The sequence below is a fragment of the Anguilla rostrata genome, chromosome 9 (genome assembly GCF_018555375.3).
Source record: "Anguilla rostrata isolate EN2019 chromosome 9, ASM1855537v3, whole genome shotgun sequence".
NCBI lineage: Eukaryota > Metazoa > Chordata > Actinopteri > Anguilliformes > Anguillidae > Anguilla > Anguilla rostrata.
The window spans coordinates 3,878,663-3,903,531 of NC_057941.1; the positions used below are offsets into that span (position 1 = coordinate 3,878,663).

The window sequence follows — 24,869 nt, forward strand, 5'->3', positions numbered from 1 at the left end:
TGTTTTACAGAGAGCTGTCATAATGATGCTTTACAGAGTAGCAAGGGAAGAGACAGGGCAAAAAGTGTAAACAGAGCAAACACCAGGCCTGAACCTCCAAATAGCAAGTACATGAGTTTAAAAAAAAAAATGGGAAAGAATGGGAAGAAATCTCGAGAGGAACCTGTAATCTATGGGAATCTGTAACGGGGGTGGCTGTCCTCCATTGGCCAGCCTGGTGTAAAGCAGCAGTAGAATGGAATGTGGTGGAAATGCTGCAATGCTACATCTATCACAGGAAATGAAATGGGTTAGGCGGGTTGCAGCTGAGGTGAGTTGAGGTCACTCCCTTTTTTAAGTCGTTACCTTTTTTTTCCCTCATTAAGCACCCTTTTGTTTCTCCTTTCTTCTGTGTTCAGTCAATACAAGGTGGATATGGATTCTGTTTGAACTTTACATACTCATTATAGTGACCCTCTTGGTCTCAGAGCCCAGCTAACGCAAAGTGTTCTCACAATGTCACTACCATGTCGTGGCAATGTAATAACGTTGGCAAAACATTACAGTAACATTGTGAGAACATTTTTGTGTTGGCTGGTTGTATAATTTATCTGGTTAATTAACCTAGGGGTGACATAGCTCAGGAGGTAAGAGCGGTTGTCTGGCAGTCAGAGGGTTGCCGGTTCAATCCCCTGCCCTGCGGCGCGTTGAATTGTAAAGCGCTTTGGATAAAAGCGCTATATAAATGCAGTCCATTTACCATTTAGTTGGTCTTAGTAGACAAGCTTTTCTGGGGGGTGTGATATTTCACCTGAATGTAATAATTAGCCAGATATAAAAGAGAAACCTCATACTGCCGGCTACCTGCATGGCTACCTGTAACGTGATAAGTACGTTACAATCGACTGTAATGAAAAATGCGGTTGGCATTCAGGCTTCTATCCATTATCGTACTCTTTCTCTACTGCTAAAACGTGAGTACTGTTAAGTACTAGGCTCCAGTAAGTTTGAACCAATGGTTGTACAGTTACTGAACAATCAAGTATGCTTATTGGGTAATATATAAAATAATGTGTCTCTAATGAGTCGATAAGATGATTTTGCCTCTGTGAACAAATCAAGGTACAGACCAATTAAACTGGTTCATCGGTGCATGAAAACCAAAAGGACACATGAATTTCCAGGACAGGAAATGAGCAAAAGTAGTTCACTCTGTCAGAAAAGTATGCATATGAGCTAACTTTAATGAAAACGAATAAAGAGCGTGCAAGCATAAAAAAAACAAACAAATGTGTTTACCATTAATATTGCAGGGGTCATATCTACAGGCATTTAATGCCTCATTATTGAAGCATTATTCAAATGAGTTTGGTTTGCAATTCCAGGGAAGGAAAATTCTCACTTCGCTGGGTTCATTTTCCAACAGTTTAGGTGAGCGTCTCCATTTTCGATGTAGAAACGAACCAAATCACTCATGGTGCATTTGTGCACAAAGTGCCTGTTAAGTTTAGCTTTCCGGTTCAGCGGCCGGTGATGTGCACACCCCGGCACCAGAAGGTCATGGGGTCAATCCCGAGCCGAACCAATGCCTTTGAGACAACACCAGAGAATGTCAGCGACAGAACAACAGAAGCGGGGCGGGGTTGGAAGCCGTCGACTATAAAAAACAGATTGTCACAGCCAACCCGAAAAATGACCCACCTGCTGTTGATCTGAAGGTCACGTCCTGCTCCTCCCCTTCTGCCTGGCTCATTGTCATGGAAACAGTTCCGTGCCAAACGGACTGCCTCCTGGCCTGGAAGGCGTCATGGCCGCCGCTGCCAAAAAAAAAAAAGAGAGGGCCTCGCAGGGTCCTGGCCGGTTGTCTCCAGGTGGAGAGGTACCTCCCTCCCGAAGCTCCTCGCCATCTGTCCGAGAGCACGGTTCATCCCCGCCGCGGAGAGCCGCCGTCACATCTGGCCCTGCGCTCGCCGTCATCCGCCTCCGTTTGGGGACTCGGGGGGGCGACGGGTTGCCAGATTGGAGACAGTGCACACTGGGGGGTGTGGGTTGCCAGATTGGAGACAGTGCACACAGGGAAAACGGGTTGCCAGGTTGGAGACAGTGCGCATGCTTGGCATCCATCCTGGAACCCTCTATTCAATTCATGGATCGGCAGCCTCCCCAGATCGTGTCCACGGATGCTACAGTGGCCGGTGCTCCTAATTGGTCTTAATTGTGTGCTCTCCCTCTCCGCTTGGCAGCATTTGGCACCCAGGAGAAAGTCCAGTTCTCCGTGCCTGTCTCTGTAATTTTGGAAGAACCCCCAGTACTTTCTGGTCTCTTACTTCCCTGCTCCTGAAAAAAGGGATGTTTGTTGTCTTAATGAACCCATCCTTCCTCAAAATCCCCTTTCCCAAAGCCTCCCCCCCACCACGTGCATGTTGAAAGGCCACCAACATGCATGTGGTGTTCAAACATGTTGGTGGCCTTTCCTAGTGTGGGCGCTCAACCTTTTTTTTAAAAGTTACACTCACAGACCAGAAAAAAGGTAATGATTTCTTTAATGCTTGGGCCCCGGTATTTCAGAAACAGATTCAGGTGATGAACTTTTGTCCTTATTACAGCATACCTCGAGCGGTGTCCAGCTGCGAAATCCAATTAAGCCCCGGCCTGCAGTGCAAGACAGCAAGTTTTAAACATGCCTTAGGTTAGATACATAATCCTGCATGTCTAATAATACTAATACTAACAATACTAATAAATTATGTGTTTAATTTGAAACCATTCTTAGTTAAAACAAGAGTTATGTCCAGGAACAGCAGGCTGTAAAAATTTTTTTTCCCAGTAATTTCCCTGTGGCTTAAAATTGGGCATGTAGCACATCCGCGCCGCTCGATCTCAGACCATCTGTTTTGCCACAGTGCAGCGCTGGTGTTGTGTCAACAAGGCCCCCTAAACATCTGATATGGTGAAAAAAATGGCTGCCAAAAAGCCGTCGTTTGCACAGTGACTCTGTGGGGTGACGGCGAGAGCCAAGCGGAGGCAGTTTGAGAAGGCAATTAGGAAGAGGGTCAAGACAGATATTTTTGTCTTCATGAAATGTCGATATGCCATACAGCTTCCATTTTTTTTAACTTACATACGATCTAACCTTTGGCGATATACTGTACACAAAAATCATTTAATCTAGAATCCATCTTCAGATCTCATAAAGCTGCAAGCGAGGTGCTGAATGACCAAACAGCCTTTATTATCTAACTTTGGTGAATGAAGTTAAAAGCATTGCAAAGGTGTTAGGTCGCATCAAGACACATAATTCCTTCAGATTAACACAATATGGGACGAAGCCCAATTTTCATAAACCACAAACGACTTAAAGATAAGCACAGGCTTAGTGATGAAAATTTACATTGATATAAATAAATAGATGAAAGTAAACTGGTTTTCGCAGGATTTACGCATTACTCTCAGATACATTTTACAACAAGAGGATTCAACGAGGAGTGATGGAAATAGGTCCACGTCATACCACAGCGCCCAAACAACACGTAGCATAGCAGCAACACGTGGTACACATGCAGTTGACATACAAACTGGTGAGCAGACCTGGGTCAAATACGTATTTGTTTTGGATTAAAATACTTTTCTATTCTTTACTGATGTTGTCTTGTGCACTGAAACCAGTGAAATACTCTCAAAAAGTGCAAACCCCGCCTTCTGGTCATATTGGCAGGCTCAGTTACACCAGGCAAGATCAATAGAGCACAGAAAAGTATTTGAATCCAAAACAAATACGTATTTGACCCAGGTCTGCGGGTGACTATCTGAGTAACAGGAACTTACTACCGCAGATGGGAGGCTTCTGAGAGACACTTGCGGGGTGGATGCAAACACAGGGTGGACCCCAAATGGACTTGGCTTTTCCTGTCATTTTCTGATTGTGACAGGGAGTTCGCAATAGACAGCCATAACTTGTTGGGGGGGGGTCGGTGGGTTGGGGTTTCCCTGGTTATCACCGCATTAGTTTCCCCAGTGATGCTCCAGGCACCCTCGGCCTGTCAGTTATGATCAGTTAGAGACGCACCTCTTCTCCAGTACGTACCAACTCGCTACCATAATACTGTGTGGTCTGTTGGGGTTATAAAAAGGCCATTGCTTGTCTTGTAAATCATTACTACACATGAGAGACTTGTGTGCTTTCCAGCTACATTGCTTCTCATGCAGGTGTTGGTGGCATGGCGGCAATTTGAAAGTATAAGTGGCAATCCTAATTTTGGGAAATAATGGGGAAAAATAGGGAAGAAAATGTAAAAAAAAAAAAAAAACATATGTACAGTACATGGACATGCATTTCTCAATGAACAAGATAAACTACATTTCCCATGGGCACGTGGCTGTTTTCCAAATTGTAAACCATATTTGTACATTTACCAAAGATCTTGGACTATTAGGCCGGCCGTGCATCCCTCATTGATGGCAGCTGGTGGCCTGCAGTTACCTGATCATCAGCCAGGGGGCGCATGTGCAGCTGTAGCCCAGGAAGCGGTACCTGAGATTAACCCATCCAATGCCGAAGGGATGAGGCTACAGTAACGCTGGTGCATTCCGCCCTGTCTCGGTCTTCTAAAGACATAAATTCAACCTAGCAGGGTCCAGATTATAGGGCTTAGCCCGCACTTAGGAGCGCCACTGTCATTACGTTGAGTTGTAATCACCCAGTGGGTGATCTCATGCAGAGTATAGGAGCGCAGAACATCACTGTTACTCCCAGGAATAAACTACCAAAATGCAGCTGAATCAGTTACAAGTTCAGCTATCAGCATCATGAGAATGCAACAATATTTCAGCAAAACATTACAATGAAACAACACAGAGACTGAATACCACCGATCCTTTAATGAAGTCAGTTTGGGTCCTGACTTCATTAATGTGATGCTAAATGCGAGATACCGGCCCATTGGGACAATTACTCAATTAAAGTAAAAATCGTAGAAGAAGTACATTAACATTTTAAATGGAGAAAGCTATGAACAAATTGACATTTGAATGGAGAAAAACGGTCAAAGGACAAATTATGTGAATTACCGCTAAAAAAATAAGGACCGTAATCTAAAAAAAAAGCGTTGTATTGAAACACGTGAGTCACGCACTCTCAGAAGAAAGGGTTTCTAGCAGGCGCCCCTGTGTCGCCGTCCAGGAACCCTGTCTGGTGCGAGTGTTCTTTATCGGGCAAAGTGGCTCAGTCTGGGAGCATTCACGCTTCTCACACCGAACATAGAGGGCCTAGTAAAGAACGAGAAAGGGTTTCCCTGCTGAGACGAGCCAAAGCACGCTTTACATCAAGAGTGAGGACAGGACTTTTCTGGTGCCCGTACTGCGGAATGTCTCAGAAACAACAGGTTGTAGTTCCTCTTTTCCATACCGTACTTACTGACTTGCTTTTAATTACATTTATTTACATACATATTTTATTGGCTAACTGTACTTTTACCAATTTACTAATTTGTCTTAAGTTCACTTACTTAGATACATGGTTATGTGCTTACGTGCTAACATACTTACAAGTATCAAACTAATGCACCGAGATGAGTAAAAGTTTTAAGATTTCAAAATAATGTAACGGACGCTGACATAACCAAATCACCATTGTTTGAATGACACTTATTTTATTTTTTTCCAATTATGAGAAGGAAACTTCAATGTTCAACTTCCTTTGGTGTCAAGCTCATTAATACTGAAATAAAATGTTTTTTTTTATATCCAAAGCTCAGGGTGATGTTGAAAAAATAGTTTTTTTGCATACTTGTGGGAATGGAATAATACAAAAAAAGATACAAACACATATTATTTGAATTCACTAATTAAGCAATGAGCCCCATTCGTTAAGCATCAATAAATTATTAAAAACTTTGTTTTTTATCATTTTAATTTGCTGCCAAGAATATCAGGGGCCTGGGCAAACATCTGCAATAAATTTAGTCTAACTGCATTTAACAATTGCCCCACAAGTGTAATGAATACCTGTGCAGTAGCCTACCAACCATACATTTAAATAGGCAACACGTGCATGTCTATCGTCGCATTTTCCCATGAGACGAAAAAAAAAACCTCAATTTTTATGAGATTAAACACCACCGCCTATAAACCAAATCCACGCAGGTGTCTCAGGATGGGATGTTTTGGTGAAGAATCCACATAGCTCCTCCTTCCTCTGCTTCGCATCTTTGTGACTTCTCTTTACAGTGTCAGTGTGGTTCGGTTGCTTTCTTTTTGAAAATACAAATTTATAAACAAAATAGATAACAAAAATATGAAAACAAACTAGAGTAGACACCGTCTGACTGTGAATGAAAAAGGGAAATCCCCGGCGGATATGCGCAAGGTCACTGCACAATATGGAGCTTTAGACTCTTTTGAACTTTATTATGAATTAACATCTGTGGAATGCGCGCGCTCGCTCTCTCTCTCTCTCTCTCTCTCTTTCTCTCGGAGAAACTGAAACCATCTCTGGCGTAATCTCCGGCAGCGGGACATTTGAGTCTTCTCCAAATCTCCAAACGGGTCCTTGCTAATTCCCTGCCAAAACTATCCGTGGATTTCTTCCTTCTAATCTCCCATAATGCCCTATTCGATTATTGTCAATGCTGTCCGTCCCCGCGCTTCCGTCTCTTAAAACTCTTTAGTTTTTCTACTGAGCTGGTCAGATGAGGCACTGTCGCGCTAGGCAAGTCGATGAGGATAGCTTCAAATAGCTTCCCGATTTACGCAAGGACTTGGGATCTGAATTTTATCAGCACTGAAATATGGACTATGCAAATTATGACAGTTGACAAGGGCTTTTTGGCTGTAGACTGTTCGCCGGGCATGGCTTTCCTCTTCGCTTGCATTTTCCTGTCTTGGTGAGTAGCTAATGGTGTGCGTTTAACATATAGCAGCAGCCTCTTCCTTCACTTAATGCGTTTTTTTGAAGCAATGGATATTTGTTTTTATATCTTTGTTTATTCTTCACAGTAATTGACGGTTATGCCAGGCTTTGTGATTTGTACAGTAATTGAACAAGGTGTGAGACAGTTTTTTGAGTTTGGAAAGAGCCAACAAAGACTACAAATAGTATGTTATTTTTGTAGTGCTGGCAATGTTTGGGGAAACCAGCGGACTGAAGCGAGTGTCTATTTGGATAACATCACGCGTGTGTTGGACAGGCTTCTAGATGGCTATGACAACAGACTTCGACCGGGATTTGGAGGTAAAGCACTTGCTTTGCGGTAACAGGTGAATAGTAATGGAGTTTAAGAGATCGAAACACATTGAATGCAGAAAAAGTTTACTTTCAGTGAGTAGGTATTTTTGATAACCGCCATTTGTTTGACGTTGACTGGTGGTTAATGCTCAGCCATTTAAATTTTACCCTGACAATTAAGTTTCACTGTAGACAAACGAAACATTAAAAAGCAGAAACATGAATTAATTCATCGATTGACGTTCTGAACAGTTGCCAGACTTATTGCAAAATGACAGCATTAAAATCACTGCATTTCAAGCAACCTGTTGTATCTTTAACGAGGCACACCGAGATATTGGATACTTAGTCATTTTTATTTATTTATTTTTTGCTTAGATAGATTCTTGGTAAAGGTTTGTAAGAAATACCATTCCTTAACAATGCATTCTTTATAGGTCCTGTTACTGAAGTAAAAACTGACATCTTTGTCACAAGCTTTGGTCCCGTTTCAGATGTTGAAATGGTATGTTTTTTTTAAATATATGTTTTTATGCATATGTATGTTCTTGCATGCAAAGTTGGCGAGAGAGAAATTTCCTTAACAAGGGTTAATAATGTCCCAAACGCAAATTTATACGTTCGTGTGTACGTTTGTGTTCCTGTGGACCAGCTAGCAGAACTGCTGGACGCTGAAGCGTGTCCAGTGCCTCAAGTCATGTCCACCCTGTCTTCACCATTCTGGCCTTTGAGCAGAATGTCATTAGAGAAGATTAGGGATTTTAATCTGACAATCCCCTGTCAGCGGAGAGCTCTCGGTCGAGTGCTTCATTCCCAACGCGCTCTTTACTTTCACCACTGCATCTAAAGCCATTTCAGCCCCCATGTGATACTGCTGTATATCTTTAAGCAGTATATATACATGTATATATATGTATATATACACACACACACACACACACGCACATATATATACACATATGCACACTTACTCAATTTCAGAGTCGGAAGTGATCTATATTTAACTGCCATTAACAGCATTCTGGATTTGAATCCATCACACGTCACATTTATGATGTTGCATGGATTTATTTATTTTTTAAAAAAAGGCTTAGCCTTAATATCAGCTGCAAGATGCGCACAAGCGTTTCTATGTATTTGCCATAAAAAAAGTTTTTTGAGAGAGACACAGTGTAATGCGTTTGCAAAAAAACGCCATTTTGTAGAGTAATGTGTGGACACATGGTGGTATTTAAATACGAGCATGTGGACACGTTTATTGTTTTAGATAAGACGTAATCATAGTAACCACTGGTTGTGAACCACCGCGTTGTAGGAGTACACGATAGACGTGTTCTTCCGGCAAACGTGGGTGGACGAGCGGTTGCGGTTCGAGGGCCCCATCGAGATCCTCCGGCTGAACAACCTCATGGTCAGCAAGATCTGGACGCCGGACACCTTCTTCCGGAACGGCAAGAGGTCCATCTCTCACAACATGACCACTCCCAACAAGCTGTTCCGCATCATGCAGAACGGAACTGTCCTGTACACCATGAGGTAGCGGAACGCGCGGTCCCCCCCCCTCCTCAACCCCTCCCTGCTTTCCAAAATAGATCTGTCTCACAGCGAGGCCGTATGCTCTGTTCTTTAAAAGTCTGTCGCCAGGATTTCAGAGCACACGACAGCTTTCTGCTTTTTCCACAACGCCACCGAATAACTAGTTGTTCCATCTCTTTCAGTGGAGATTGGTTGAGTCGATTTTTTGCTGCCGTTTGCGCAAAATTTTCCAGAAGCACTATCATGCTCTCATTCGTTGCTGTGACATTTTAGTTGTGAATACGTAACGACTGGTATAGTCTGTATAATGTCCTTTATCTCTTCAGAATACAATGGATTCAAATGTTTAAATTATAATTTTTTACTTCGATTACAGACTAACTATTAATGCAGAATGCCCAATGAGGTTGATGAACTTTCCCATGGATGGACACGCCTGTCCCCTCAAGTTTGGTAGCTGTAAGTCACCTTTCATTGAGCAGAGAGAATCTTGATCAAGACGGTTGTGTTCCCAATCATGATTGTTGACCATGTCTTGTTTACTCAAAATGTAGACGCCTATCCCATCAGTGAAATCGTTTATACCTGGAAGAAAGGCCCCTTGTTATCAGTAGAGGTGCCAGAGGAGTCGTCGAGCTTGCTCCAGTATGATCTTATAGGGCAGACAGTGTCCACTGAGAGATTAAAATCCAACACAGGTAAGGAGCACCTGCATGGAATGAGCGGAATTATATGTAGACCATTGCTAAAATACATTGGATTTAGCAGAAAAGTTCAAATCATTCTTACTACCATGCTCTATATCAGATCTTTACTCTAAGTTATTAGACATAGATATAACTAAGAAACACGTTCGTAGAATTAGTGTTCAGTGCTATTTCAGTGTTCTTTTATGTGCCTTGCATTGGGTATTTATTGCAGTGTACAGCCTGGTGCTGGCTGTGTTCAGTGCTCATGCTTACTGTTTACTTCAGAGTACAACCAGCTGTTACATAATTCAACATTTAAGTTGAAGTGCTGATAATATTTATTTTGTCATGTTTTTATTTTCATTTTTTTTTTTTAACTCTACATGTCGAAATGCTACATGCCAAATTCCGTTTGTTTTCTGACAGGTGAATACATAATTATGACAGTTTACTTCCACCTCCAGAGGAAGATGGGCTTCTTCTTGATTCAGACATACATTCCGTGCATAATGACCGTAATACTTTCTCAGGTCTCATTTTGGATCAATAAGGAATCGGTTCCCGCTCGAACTGTGTTTGGTAGGCCCCCGAAATTAAATTTCTGTCCGAGGTCCGCCCGTGTGTCATGGTGCATCGCCGTCTCGTGTGTTGTGTTTACATCTAACAGGGTTACCCAGAATGCCTCAGGGTTCATTGCATTCAAAAAAAAAAAACTTTGTAATATTTTTTGTTTAAAAAAGGGCCATTCAAAAGTTTGGTTTACTAAAACAGTTCATGTTTATTATTATTTTCTTTTTGCATTTTTCTTGAACCAAACTTGAAGGATATGATCAGATTTGCACATGCGATCATTGTAATTTCCTCTCTATTGGAAAAACAAGCTTCAGTAAAGGATTCCAATACTGAAGTAGGCTCGTTCAGAGAGAGAGAGTTTTGTTTACCAGCTAGCTTCTCTTGTTGGCGTTACATCATGCTAGATTGCATCAGGTCCGACCTTAAAGTTTTCCTCTAAGTTTTCACTTCGGTCCTGTTCGATTTCTTTAGATTTTAATTTGCCGCATTAGAGCACGTCCGCTGGCCTTTGTAGATTTCCCTGGTCTTTGTGCCTTTTCTCTGTGGTTCGTCAGCAGTTCCACCGGGCCCCTCCACAGAAAGATACAAATCATTAGCATGGATTGAAGTTTACATCTGTTGGAACCCGTGAATCTACAGAAAACTCATTAACCGCAAGCGTCCTGCTGTGTGTTTTTTTTTTTTTGAAGAAGAGAGATAACGCTGAGGTTTTATTTAAAGAGATTTTTTTACATTTTTATTTTTGTTATTTTATGTAGTGTGTCCTTCCATAACTCTATAAACCAAACAGGGCCTCTCCAAAAAGCAGGGATAATTGCTTTATTTACCTTTATTAATGTTTCCTTTGGCATTTGAAATTTGGGATAAATGCACCTTTGCAAGACAGTGGGAGTGACATTTCAAAATTCTGCAAATGTACTTAATTCATTAGAAGGCTGCTTTAGATAAAACACACAATGGATAATGGAGGACCCACGGAAGCCGAGGGTAGCGAGAGGGCACGCTGTTCTTGGCTGGCGGGGGAGGAGTGTGGCAGGAGAGGGAGAAGTGCCTCATCAGGGCGCGGCACGCAGTGCATTGTGGTTGTGTGACGTCGCAGGACCCTTCCCTGAACTCGGCAGCACTACCGGCTTCCCTTAGCATCCGTCTAAGAGGCTTAGCTGAGTGAAGCTAATTTGTACCTTGCATTTTGCCTTCAGAAGCACACCGATGCCTCAAGCCTATTTAACCCCTCTGTGGCTTACTGACTTGTACACTCCAAGCTCTCTCTCTCTCTCTCTCTCCCTATCCCCCCCTCACTCTTCCTCCTTCCCTCCCTCTCTCTCTCTCTCTCTCCCCCTCTCTCACTCTCTCCTTCACTCTGTCTCTCCCTCCTTCCCTCCCTCTCTCTCTCGCTCTCACACACACACACACACACACTCCCTCTGTATGTGGCTGCTTAACGAGGGCGATGGGGCTCTGCTGGGTAGCCCATGCATGAACTGTGTTGTGAGTTGTCAGCTTTCTGCACTGAAGCTAGATTCAAACATCACTGTGCTGGTGTACTGGTGGTGTAGGTATTGCGGTTGAAGAACATTAGGTTGTAGGTTCTATGAAACTTGTCCCGAAATTCACCTGACATTGAAAGCTGTTTTTTTTAAAATGTACTTTAATATTTTAGACAATAGCAAGTTCGCGTAAGACAAGAGGAATCACACTGAGACATTGTTTGAGTTTGGTCTGTTGTGAGTCCAGTCTTTTTTTGTGTCTGTTGTGCTCACAGGTTTTGGGATCTAGTTCCAGCTGTACCAATGTCTCAGTGATTATTAGGGTTCAGTATTTTCCCAAAAATATTTTAACTACTATGTAAATGTACTTTTTAAAGGAGTTTTGGGGTTTTCCCAAATACGTTTAAAAACCAGTTGTGAAATTAAACATGTAGCAAAGTGAACCATGCAATTTTGTAAGTTGAGTGGCTGTGCACCCAAGCCATTTAGAATAATTAATTGGCTTTCAGGTCTATAAGGCTAGCGAGCCCTATGGCAACGTTTATAAGTTAGCATGTGCGCAGTTAGGCTACTGTTCGGCCAAAATATGAACTGATTATGAAGTCACATTTCTGCCTTTGTGACATCACAGGAGGCCAGTTGAGGGGGTGTGGTCCTTTCCAAGGATTAACCTAGAATGAACACTCTGGGCAACAGTAGCAACAGAAAACATGTCTCCTGTAGTCAGCTCGGGTGGGATTATTTCAGGTGATTTTGTAGGAGCGCTTTTTTTTTTTGGTTCGTTTTTTGTTTGTGTCTTCCTCTGGGTTATTTCTGTTTCCTCTGGCTGTTGTTGTAAGACTTAATACACGGCGGCTTGTAAGCAGCCTGTGCAGTCTTTGTCTGGAGCCACCGGCACCCTCTGTTTCCCCAACGTAGCCAGTTCCTTTGTTGTCGGAAGTTAAGCGAGGAGTTGGGAGATATCCCAGAAACTTTGCGTTGGGGAAGGAACTCGTGGAAGACAATTAAATTTAAAATATGCATTTGGAAGAGAAAAAAAATGTTTTAAGTATTTTAGTTTTTCCACACAATACAAGATGTCTTGGACCACAAAAATGTGTTGGCAGTGAATATATTTTCAAAAATTTTAATTTATTTTCTTTTTATTGAACATCCTTTGTAGTGTAGGTTTCATCATAGTAGAATGAATGCTTCCTGAGAATAAGACCAGAAACTCATGTCCTCTGCAGGGGACAGAAATGGGTTGCCAGTTTTTAGGTGCGCGTGCAGATATTGTGTTTATTGCAGTGTAGCACAGCCTCGTATTTGCAGCATAACCTCCCAGAGCAGTGGGGAGCAGAAGCTAAACAGACGCCCTATATCTGGGTAGGCTATTGAATGTGTTGAACCCTCATATAGCCGGTTCCCATTTTAGCATTTTATTTTGTTTCCCATCACTGATTTTGACAGACTGTGCAAAGTCTTCTTCGTGCAGATACGTTTCCATCTAGTGTGCATCTAAGATGTCTTCAGCGTAACCGAACTGTACTTGCTGCTTTAAAGTCCAGTGTTGTTGTTCACATACTTTATTCCGTGCCCCATAACTGGTGGGTAGATTGTTATTCTGTAAGTAGTCTGTAATTTACTGCAGTGGGAGGTTTATTAGTATACAGTGAGGGAAGAGGAGGAACTGAGCTTCTGTGCCTGGCGGGGGTGTGTTTAGCCTTGGTTAGCTTTTAACAATTAAGCTTTCTTTCTTTCACCATACTGAAACGAGAGGGCTCTACTTCACTGTGAATCAGTAACCACAGCCAATCAGAGGCTCAGACGCGCAGTGTGAATTGGTAACGACAGCCAATCAGAGTCTCCACAGAGGAAACGACAGCATCAGAGTCTCGACGACGGTGAATTGTAACGACAGCCAATCAGAGTCTCAGACGCGCAGAGTGAATTAGTAACGACAGCCAATCAGAGTCTCAGACGCGCAGTGTGAATTGGTAACGACAGCCAATCAGAGTCTCAGACGAGCAGAGTGAATTAGTAACGACAGCCAATCAGAGTCTCAGACGAGCAGAGTGAATTCGTAACGACAGCCAATCAGAGTCTCAGACGCGCAGAGTGAATTAGTAACGACAGCCAATCAGAGTCTCAGACGAGCAGAGTGAATTCGTAACGACAGCCAATCAGAGTCTCAGACGCGCAGAGTGAATTAGTAACGACAGCCAATCAGAGCCTCAGACATGCAGTGCTAGATTTGAGACTAAGAATGGCAGTACATTGCTTATTCATGTATTTACTGATTGATTTTTGAATTCCTGCAGAAAGTCAAAGCTGAGGTTGGGTGGGGTGGGGGTGGCAACAGTCATGATACAAAGCAAGGCAATAGCACATTAAGTTTGTTAACTGATGTTAATAAATTTAACGTTTTAGCGTTTTTATTTGACCCTTCCCGTGAGCGTTATCAGAACCTTAGTTTGCAGAATACAAAATTACAGCGAGGATAAGGAGTTAGGATCTCATATTATTAATCATGAACTTGTTAATAAAATGGCGACGTAACTTTCCTGCTTCAGAATATTTTTCAGGCAGGGAAGTGCGTCGTAAAAGGTGTATTGAATTAGCCTGTGATCTCCTAATGCCGTTATGCAGAGTAATGTCCTGTTGTTAATTTGTACAGCTCGAATCTCATCTGTATTCATTCCTGTACATTCCGCTGCAGCTACAGATTCTCTCTTGTGCATTAATGAGAGATGCTAACTTAAATGCAAAATAAAAATGAAAAAGTGATCTTGCTTAGGAGAAGGAACACGATCCTGTATCCTTCACTCATCTTGTCCCCAGTATTAATAGTATAAAATCAGTGAAAATAACAGTTCATTGGGGTATTAAATAGTAGCCCAGCTATATCAAGCATCCCAGAACCAAATATTTGGAACCTACTTTGATGATAATATTTTCCTATTAATTTAGCTACTTTTGGTTATGACCAGTATGGGAAACCTGTTTCATGTAAGTCTCCATCTTTTCACCTGTGCTGATCCATGTCCTCTGTCTTCATCCTGTCTTCATTTCAGGAGAGTACTCTGTGCAGGTCATCTATTTTTTCCTGGAAAGGAAAATAGGTTTCTATCTCATTCAGACATACATCCCCATGTTCATGACCGTTATGATGTCGCAAGTTGTGTTCTGGATAAACAAAGAGTCCATCCCCGCACGAACCATGGCTGGTAGGGTCCATCGTCCGTCACCGACGTCTATGTTCCTCTGTGTCTGGTTGTCTCGGTTACTTAAAAAAAATAAGCCCGAGATTCTAAATGGATCGTGTCCAAAAGCTTCAAAGACCTTCTATTTTATGATGTCTTTTGAGCCTTTTCTGAGTTTGATGGTTTTGGCTTTGTCTTCAGGCTCAAGCTTGGGAGCGTCCCGTTGAGGACTCCCAGATTCTGATTCGCTTGTTTGGCTATAGCTGGAAATAAAGTTTGACTTACTCTAAAAAGGAAAATAAAAAAATCAGCCTACATTACATTTTTTTGACTGTGTAATGAACTCAGCTTGAACAGCCTCTCAGATTGCAAGTAGAGCTCAGTACCTGATGAAGGTTTTGGACATTGGTGCATTTCTGAATTAAAGGCCTTAAACCCTTGATTTTCGGAAATCAAGGGCTCTTGTAGATTTAAAAAAAAAAAAAAGTAAAAATGTATAAATTTGTAATATTAAAATATACCAGATGCCTTTTCAAGGGTGTTCTAAATTCAGCATGACCTGTTGACAGCTCTTTAGCTGAACCACAATTGTCAAGTGGTTATAAAGTGAAGGAGAAGTTCTGGGTGGAGCTATTACGTGTTTTTCACAAATCAAAGTGACAGCAAAGCCTTAGATGTGATTTAACCTTTCGGAACAACGCGGTTTGAATCCGTCATAATGTTGGACCGCTGTCACGCAGTGTTCCCTAATATTGGATTCCTCTGAGCAGGAGGTCTTGAATTGATCTGTGTAAGTAGCACATCGTAGCTCCACCAATTATCTGGTTCAGGAAGCATCGCTCTGTCTTAACTACTGTTGAAAGTTTGTGAATGAGGCATTTGTCTTCTCCCACTAGGATTTTAATAGTGGAACTCAGGGGTTATATGGGGCTGGGTGATATAAGATCTCTCTGCCATCATTATTAGTGGAAATGTTTTTATTTATTTATTTATTTTAAGTTAATGTAATGCATGCATTACATGCATTTGACTTGTTAAATCTAGTGCTTTACGAAAATAGGAAGTTTTTTTTCATGGTGGAAGAGGAGACACAACACTCATCTGATTTTGCTTTCTCATAGCTTACATTGAGCCTCATTCACAAAACTTTTCCTTAAATTATTTTTAAAAATGTTCCCTGTGAGGGTATGGTCTTCACCACCCCTCCCGGTGAGGGTATGGTAAAAAACAAAAAAAAAAACAAACAAAAAAACAATCAATATTCCAGAATGTTTAATATAGACCAGGCACAAGCCTTGTAACAGTTGCAGCAGTTAGAATTATTAGACAATGTAATATTCATGTAACATTTACATTATATTTATCAGTAACAATTTGTGTATTTTAGTTCATTGTTATTGCAAGTTCACCTACTTTAGAATATTTTGGATTTTCCTTTGTTATGGATGAGCAGTGAGAATTAACTGCTTGTGGGATGTTAATAATTCCCTGCCATACCCTAAAATTGTATATATTACAAGCTAATTATGGCACAACAATAACCATGTGGCAGGAGTTAAAACCACACCAAAAACCCCAAACCCCATATAACCCCTAAATTTAATTATACTTTCAGTTCACATTCAGCGAAACACGATTGTGAAAATGATTGTGTGATTGTAATGATTTGATGAATTTAATTTATGCGCCGAAAGTCCCCTTTGAAACCCGTGCCAGTTCGAGTCCTGTCGCGCTGTGGAATGCTCCCGCACATGCAGGGATTATCTTTATCTTATGGAAGAGGGACTGGCCTGAACCGACAGTGAATTGCTTCCCCTTAATCCGTTCCTTTGCACGCAAGTTCATGTGTGTTCAGATTATGCGCTGTGCGGTAGCGCTGACGCGGGCCTTCAATGGGGGCTTTCTGTGGGGAGTTATCGCCTCTGACAGCCAGTAAGCGAGGAAATGATGGGTCAGTTATTCCAGTGCGACTGTCGGGGGGGGGACGAGGGAGGAGGTCACTGTAATCACCGTGTAGCTCTGTGCTTAACTTTGAGCAACATTTTGTTCAGCAACGTCAAAACCTCAGTTGAGTCATGCTGAAAAAATTAAGACATAAAGGAGTAAAAAAAAAAAGAAAAAAAAGCAGCCCATGGTTGTTTGTACCCTGTTAACTGGTGTACGATCACAAATATGTGATTAGAATGTTCTTCACTGAACATTCCTAGCTGAACATTCTGATGCCGATGTCACAATCGCTGCTGGTAACTGAGAGCAGTGGAGTTCTAGAACACTGACTTAGAATTTTGAAAAGAAAGAAAGAAAAAAAAACTCCAAAAAAGCCCTTCTTCAAAGGGTTAAGGACACCGTTCCGTGTGGATTAGAGTGAAAGCCTTCCCTTGGTCCCTGATGCCCTTTTCCACACCACTCTCCGTGCCTAAACTACCCTTCTCCGGCATTTTCCCAGGTATCACTACGGTCCTCACCATGACTACCCTTAGCATAAGTGCCAGGCACTCGCTGCCCAAGGTCTCCTACGCCACGGCCATGGACTGGTTCATCGCCGTCTGCTTCGCCTTCGTCTTCTCCGCCCTCATCGAGTTCGCCGCCGTCAACTACTTCTCCACGCTGCAGGCCAACCGGGCGCTGCGCAAGGCCGCCGCCCAGAAAGCCGCCGCGATGGAGGCCGCCGCCGCAGCCAACGAGGAGGAGCAGGTCGTCACGGTAACGCTCCCCAAACCCCATAACCCCCCCCCACACCCACCGTTACCGTACAGGTGTTCAGCAGACGCTCTTATCCAGATCGATTTAAACACAGCATTTGCATTTTTACATATTCATTTATACAGCTGGGTAATGCAATGCAGTCGATAATGTTTGGGACACAACGTTTTGTTTTTCTTGATTTGGCTCTGTACTCGACGACTGTAGACTTGTAAGCAGACAGTTCACGTGTGGTTAGAGTGCAGATTCTAAGCTTGTATTTAAAGATAATTTTTAGTACATTTTAGTTTCACCATGTAGAAAATTACAGAACTTTTTATGCACTATTTCTGGGCACCTTATGGTTATGCATACTGAAGCAATTTAGTCTAAGTACCTTACTGAAGTGTACAAAGGCATTGTTCTACCTGGGAATCGAGCCTGCAACCTTTAGGCCCAGTTCCCTAACCCATTGTGCTACACTTCCGCCCAACTTCCGCTCCCTCCGATAACTGGACTGACATGTCAGACGAGAGCGGACAGGCAGTGGTTTTGCCGAGCGAAGTTGCGCTAACGTTGCGCTAGCCAGCGGTGGATTATATAACGGAGGGAATTTAAATAAACCGGGCAGTTTGGCGGGGGGGTGGGTGGGTCAGGCGGGCTGTGGGGGAGGTCAGGCGGGCCGTGTGAGGGATGCGGTTACGTGCAGGAGCAGCGGGTTAGGAGACAAAGGGAAGGAGCGAGAGAACAACTGGAGAAGAAGAAACACTAATTTATATTACAGCCTCTCGGTCACGTGTTTTGTGAAGAGCGGGAAGTGACTAGGAGATATGAATAATGTAAGCGCATCACGACAAGGTAAAAAAAAAGAGGCAGTGTATTACGTAAAAGGAACGATTTGCATCGTTTACCATCTTTTCTTCCCGTGTATCAGAGAGCTAACACAACCCTGTTTTATGCAGCCCGCAAACGGGTGAGTTACGTAACCGAGGCGGGAGTTGCTTGGAGACAAAAAATATAAAATTACCCTGCGAATGCTAAAGGCTAAAACGCAGACCTCTTTCTTAACGGTCCCTTTTTCATGCATCACTCACCTGTTCGGATTACGCGAGACAAACGTTCTTCACACGTTTCTGTGTGTTCGCTAGGGGAGAGATCAGCGGGGCCTGCTAGTGGAACCCAACATATTTCGCTCACGCAAATCCAGAAGGGACGGGGGGGGGGGGGGGGGGGCTGAGGCCTTTTTCTTTTCACCAAACAATCTCCCACTGCAGTCATGAATAAGAAGCAGCTCTGTACAGTTACTTCATTTCCATGGTAACAAGTTTCTCCTCCGTGCTGATGGCGGTAAAGAGTGTGTTAGCGCGGCGCGGGGAGCGGAGTGCGTAGCTATGCGCCGAGCCTTCTGGGACGATTCCCACGTGAACCCGCGGCTGTTGTCATTTTAAAAATAGCAGCGGCGTGAAGGCGGAAAAAAAAACAGCGAGTTTTCACAGCGGAATCTCACTCCGCAACGGGGGTGGGGGGGTGGGGGGGGGGGGTGCGCCGTGCTCCACAGCTAACATTACCAGCTTTAACCTGGTCTGTCATGGAAGTCATTCACCCCCCACCCACTCCCACGCCACAAAAAAATATATAAAAAGAAAAAGAAAACCTGTTCACATTACCTTTAACGGGGGAAGGAGATTGTCGTGACATTGATCTGATTGAATTGTTTAAATAAGACCGAAATGAGCAGCCATTAATTATAAATAACAATCTGCCTCGTGCGTATGTTAGCGTTGCCTTTGGACCGTGATTAATCGTAGTTCATTTTAAGTGGTAGTGCGTTCCAGAATAGCATTTTCCCCATTTCCTGTGTATTAGGTAGCAAATAAAAAGGTACTGTAAATGCAGTAATGTGTCCCTTACTCGATTGTGTCCACATATAGTGTGCAAGAAAAAAACAAAATAAGCCCATAAATAATAATAGTAATAATGGGAATTTCAGAATTTCATTCCCTGCCCTGCAAAAAAAAAAAAAAATAATGATAAAAATATATATTAAAAAAAAAAAAATAGGGGAAATGGCTTGGAATGCTTGTGTAAGCATCTCAGAAGTTGGACGCGGTTCCCCGGGGGGTCAGTGCTGGTCCATTCCCCCCAAACCCCCCCCCTCCCCCCCCCCGCCCGCCCGCGCACACGTACGGAACGGTGTCGGAAAAAAAGGCGAAGTTTCTTCGCCGCGGACCGGACGTTCTCGCGGGGAAAAAAAAAGCGCATCCTGCGGCGGTGTGAGCCGGTCGATGGCGGGGTTGGCGGGGTTGGCGGGCGGAGGAAAGCCTGGAGGAATCCTCTCTCCCCGGAGCCCGCGCTGGGCGTCAGTTTCTCTGGCGGCGAAGCTAAAATAGTTATAATTTTGAATTCTTTTATTTAGTTATTTATTTATTTATTTATTTTTATTATTTAATTTTTATTTTTTGGCAGGAAATGCCTTCTGGCGTGAGCTCGAGTTCTGCACGCTGGTGGGTTGAGCTCTGCATAAATTCTTTATTTTATATTATTTATTTATTTATTTATTTATTTATTTATTTATTACATTTTGGAGGCGGCCAACACTGGAGCCGTGCTTACTGCTAAACTAAAAATAAACGTTAACCATACGATAATGCTCTGGCTTCTTCGATTCCAGCGGGAAAACCGCAGCTCGTTCCGTCCGTCTCCATCTCTCCACCCACGACAGAAGCTGCTCGTTTGACACGGAGCGGAGTTTACTGAAGAAGAAAGGCCGCTCGCTGTTGAATGTAGTAAAATGTGGAAAGCCTTTTTTTTTTTTTTAAAGGCTTCTCTGATAATAATTGTGAGCCGGTTTTAACGGCAAAAATAACAAGGCCTCCTGCAGCGCAGAGGCTAGTTTATTAGCTCGCTCCCACGGCCGAACCTGGTAATCGAGCTTGTTAGATCACGGGGGGGTGCGTTTTAGTACCCTTTCCGCATTCTGTCACAAAATACTGTGAATCACCGAGTCTCTAAAATGGAGTGCAGAGAAGTCTGTGTTTATTTGTTTGCCGACAGATCATGCAGATTAGCAGTAGTAGGAGAAAGAAGGAAAGAAAGGAAAGACAAAAAAAAAAAAACAGCAACAGCTCTGTGCCGTACACCCAAAATAATACGCGGACAAAAAAAACAAAAAGCGTTAGCGGGAATTTAACGTGCCCGTCTGCTCCCCGTAGCCCCAATCGGACGCCAACAGCAACCTGAAGAAGAGGGCGAGCGCCGCGCCCGCGCCCGTGCCCGCGGACTCGCCCGCCGAGCAGTACCCGCCGCAGCAGGTGCCCGCGTTCCTCCTGCAGGGCTCGGCGGTGCCCGCCAACAACCTGCTGACGGGCACCAGCATCATCGACAAGTACGCCCGCATCCTGTTCCCCCTGTCCTTCGGCGCGTTCAACCTGGTCTACTGGATCGTCTACCTCACCAAGGACACCATGGAGCTCTCCAGGTAGGCCGGCCCCGTGTGTGTGTGTGTGTGTGTGTGTGTGTGTGCTCAAAGGAACGACGTACCTGTGGGACGTACCTGCACCTGTGGGACGTACCTGTACATGTGGGATATACCTGTACCTGTGGGACGTACCTGTACATGTGGGACGTACCTGTACATGTGGATGTACCAGTATGTGTAGGATGTACCTGTACCTGTGGGAAGTACCTGTACATGTGGGACGTACCTGTATCTGTGGGACATACCTGTACCTGCGGGACGTACCTGTACCTGCGGGACGTACCTGTACCTGCGGGACGTACCTGTACCTGCGGGACATACCTGTATGTGCGGGACGTGCCTGTGTGTCGATCAGGGGTGTCCGGTCTTATCCGGAAAGGGAGTGGGTGAGGGTTTTTGTTTTAGCCCAGCGCTATGGACACCTGATTCTACTAATTAGCTAATCAATCATGGTCTTCAGTCAAGACCTTGAGAAGTAGAATCAGGGGTTGAGCTAAAACAAAAATCCTACACCCACTCCGGCCCTTTTTGGATAAGGTTGGACACACCTGGCTTAGATTGTAAAAACAGCTGTACCTGTGTCCGTTCTTCACACACCAAGTGATACCTGTTCGCCTCATTGTCGGCATTCACCTCCCTTAAGTGTGTTGTTGTGATACTTTTTTGTAATCAAGTTTACTTTCCTTTTTTCGCATGACTTGCGTTGCTTACAGCTTACATGCAATCACCGTGTGTTGCGCATTTACCCAAGCGGTTCACTTTCAGTGCCTTCCTCAAGGGTCCAGCAGGAGAGAGATTAGAACCTGCAACCCCTGGTTCACACCCCATAAATCCAGCTCATTAAACACAGTGCCACACAGCCCCAGTCCCACGCCAAAGCACGCAAAGACTGTGTGATTAAATGAAAAGAAGTCATTGTGATGCTGGGTAGCAGCAGTCGAGGAGAAAGATCCCAGATTACGCTCATTAAATTTGATTAAAGAGGCGCAGTGTGCAGCGGTGAGAAAGAGCAGTCGTGGTGATTTCAGGTAACGTGAGTTTACCTTTTTTTTGTTGTCGCTGGGACCGTGACTGCCAATTTTTATCGAGAGTGCTTCTGTGAAATATTAGACTTGTTTACCTCAATTATTATGTGAGGTTTTTTTTATGTTAGTACAAAAAGTATATTAAAATATTATTGACTAACGTTAAAACATTTTTAATAAAAAGTGGTTTGCATGTTCAAGATTTATAAATGTTTGAAGAGAAATTATTTTTGAGTACATTCTCATTGCAGTCATCTGATCTATAAAAGAGTAAAGGTGGGGTTAACATGGTCAAAACGCCGCTGGCAGTTTGAGTGTTAATGCTCAGAATGAGTGGGATGTGATGGGAACACTGAAGAACAATAAAAAGAAAACCACGATTATGTTCTTATGTTATGTTGACATCGGTCTTGGACCGTCTTCAAACTGCACAGAGAAAGTAAGTTTCGTGATTTCGTGATCCTTCATCCATTATACTCGCCTCTTCATGGTTAGGGTTGCGAGAGGTGCTGGAGCCTATCCCAGCATGCATTGGGCGAGAGGAAGGAATACACTCTGGACTGTCCGCCAGTCCATCGCAGGGTACGCACACCACTATTACTCACACACTCATATGTAGGGGCAATTTAGTCTCTAATTTAGACCAGTTAAACTGGCCTGCATGTCTTTGGACTGTGGGAGGAAACCCACACGGACACAAGGAGAACGTGCAAACTCCACGCAGGAAGGCCCCAGGATTTAAACCAAGGACCTTCTTGCCGTGAGGCAACAGTGCTAACCAATACACCACCGCTCCACCGTGATTGGCAACTTTTTTGGTTTAAAAAGAAAAAGTTGGTTTAACGTTGGAAAACAGATTGTAGAGTTTGAGCCAAGAGGAAGCGCCTTAGCCCTCTTGTAGGACAGCACTTGAGATGCGTTGCTCGAGAAGATGTCACACATCAGGAGCCCTTCTGACTTTGTTAATATCACCGTGCTCTTCCTGACTGCAGCTTGGTTAGGAAAGCACATACTGGTTCTTGGGCGGCTAATGAAGAACTGTTGAAACATGACCCAAAGACAGTGACTGTTTGATCCTTTATTTGAGGTTAATTGAAAATATACATATTATTTTTTTAGCCTAGAAATGTTTTTTCTTTCTTTGTTTTTATGCCAAGGGTTTGTTCACATACACACACACACTCACAGACTCACGCAGACTCACAATGAAACACACACACAGGACACACACACACACACAGACACACACGCACCTCCATCTCATTAGCACTGGGTAGCCGAAGCATTCGAATAGCCCAGCGTGATCATGTAGCATTCTTGCAATTCCAGGTGAGGTGTGATCTCACAGGAAGAGCAGCCTGCCCTGTTAGCCTCCTGCAATGCAGTGATTTCCCCCCCCCCCCCCCCCTTATAAGAATGCATCCCCAGCCCACAGAACACTGCGTGTGCTAGCATTCTAATGCATGACAGGGCCGAAGCACGCGTAACCCAACGATGCTTTTAGCTCATTTCCCCTCTGGCCTCTGACGCCATTGATCTCCAGCACGCCGCCGCTGACAGGGAAAGCTGGGGCTCTCTCTCTCCCTCTCTCCCTCTCTCTCTCTCTCTCTCTTCCTCTCTCTCCCTCTTTTCCTCTCTCTCTCTCTCTCTTTCTCTCTCCCCTCTCTCAACTCTCTCTTCCTCTCTTTCTCTCTCTTCACTCTCTCTCCTCTCTCTCTCTCCCTCCTCTATCTCCCTCTTCCCTCCTCTCTCTCTCTTCTCTCTCCCGCTCTCTCTCTTCCTCCTTTCTCTTTCTCCCTCTCTCTCTCTCCCCCTCTTTCTCCCTCTCCCTCTCTCCCCCTCTCTCTCCCTCTCTCTCTCTCTTCCTCTCTTTCTCTCCCCCTCTCTCTCTCTCTCCCCCTCTCTCTCCCTCTCTTTCTCCCTCTTTCTCCCTCTCTCTCCATCTCTGTCACACACACACACACTGTCTCTCTCTCTCACACACAATCTCTCTCTCTCTCTCACTCACCCAGTCAACAAAGCATTAAAGGAACTGAGAAAGGATAATGAAGAGAAAGGACTTCTCACGTGGTGTGAGATGAATTGATGAATGGGGTGGGGCAGACGGAAATAAGTCAAACCCGTGTAAATTTCTTCATCAATGTCCATGGGAATTGTGGGAATTGTAGGATTGCGGACCTCTGGCATTTAGTTTGGCTGAATAGTGTACAAGCAGATACTGTGTGTGAGTGTGTGCGTGTTGGCATGATTGAAAAATTTGAAAAGCAGATTAATTTGTCTTCAGTTCTTCATTTATCAGTCTTCTTCATCTTCACCATTCTGCCAGTCGTGCTGATTATTATTATTATTATTATTATTATTATTATTATTATATATTTTAAATGGAAACAGGAATACAAATTCTCTAAGTTTCCAACTAGAAAAGTTTTCCTTATGAATAAACTTACTGTTCCAGGAAGTTGCTTGCTTGCTGTTTATTTATTTATTTTTTCCAAAGGCAGCAACTTCATAGTGTTGAACCAGAATCAGTCCTTAAAGATAGATGAGGGAAAAATCCTGCCTCTAGGATTGGTGCAGTGTATCATTGATCGTTACAAGCTAGCCAGGCATCGATTTCGATTGTTAGCTAAACGATGTTACACCACAAAATCACATGAGCAATGATTCAGTGGAATTCAATTTTATTTGTATAGCGCTTTTTTCACAGGGAACTGTCACAAAGACGCTTTGTAGCGAGGCAAGAGACAGAGCAAACAGAGCAAACACCAGGCCTGACCCAAATAGCAAGTACATGAGATGAAAAAAAAAAAAACTCCCAGTGGGGATAAAACCCTCAAAAGGTGGCGAGAAAAAATTCACCAATGGGAAGAACTCTCGAGAGGAACCCAGCTATAGAGGACTTGAACAAGAGCAACCATGCCTTGAGCGTACAATAATGACCGAATGAACGGACCTTACGTTTCTACACCCCTTCAGGCCTCAAATGACTTCATGATGACAATGACAGAGGCGATCT

At 43.5% G+C, this 24,869-nt stretch overlaps 1 protein-coding gene across 2 annotated transcripts in view; it reads left to right on the forward strand.

Moving 5' to 3' along the window:
* Positions 1-6,072: 6,072 nt before the first annotated feature.
* The window catches only part of gabra6b (gamma-aminobutyric acid type A receptor subunit alpha6b), a 29,012-nt gene continuing 10,215 nt past the window's right edge, over positions 6,073-24,869 (forward strand). Inside the window, exons 1-9 of one of the 2 annotated variants that reach the window (XM_064349856.1) lie at positions 6,073-6,860; positions 7,089-7,207; positions 7,639-7,706; positions 8,517-8,737; positions 9,114-9,196; positions 9,292-9,435; positions 14,540-14,692; positions 17,115-17,371; positions 20,563-20,828. In XM_064349856.1, the coding sequence (XP_064205926.1) occupies positions 6,694-6,860; positions 7,089-7,207; positions 7,639-7,706; positions 8,517-8,737; positions 9,114-9,196; positions 9,292-9,435; positions 14,540-14,692; positions 17,115-17,371; positions 20,563-20,828 (1,478 nt within the window). In that variant the 5' untranslated portion in view covers positions 6,073-6,693. Of the gene's footprint in view, positions 6,861-7,088; positions 7,208-7,638; positions 7,707-8,516; positions 8,738-9,113; positions 9,197-9,291; positions 9,436-9,852; positions 10,006-14,539; positions 14,693-17,114; positions 17,372-20,562; positions 20,829-24,869 lie in introns of both variants that reach the window. The other variant, XM_064349855.1, reaches the window with a different exon arrangement.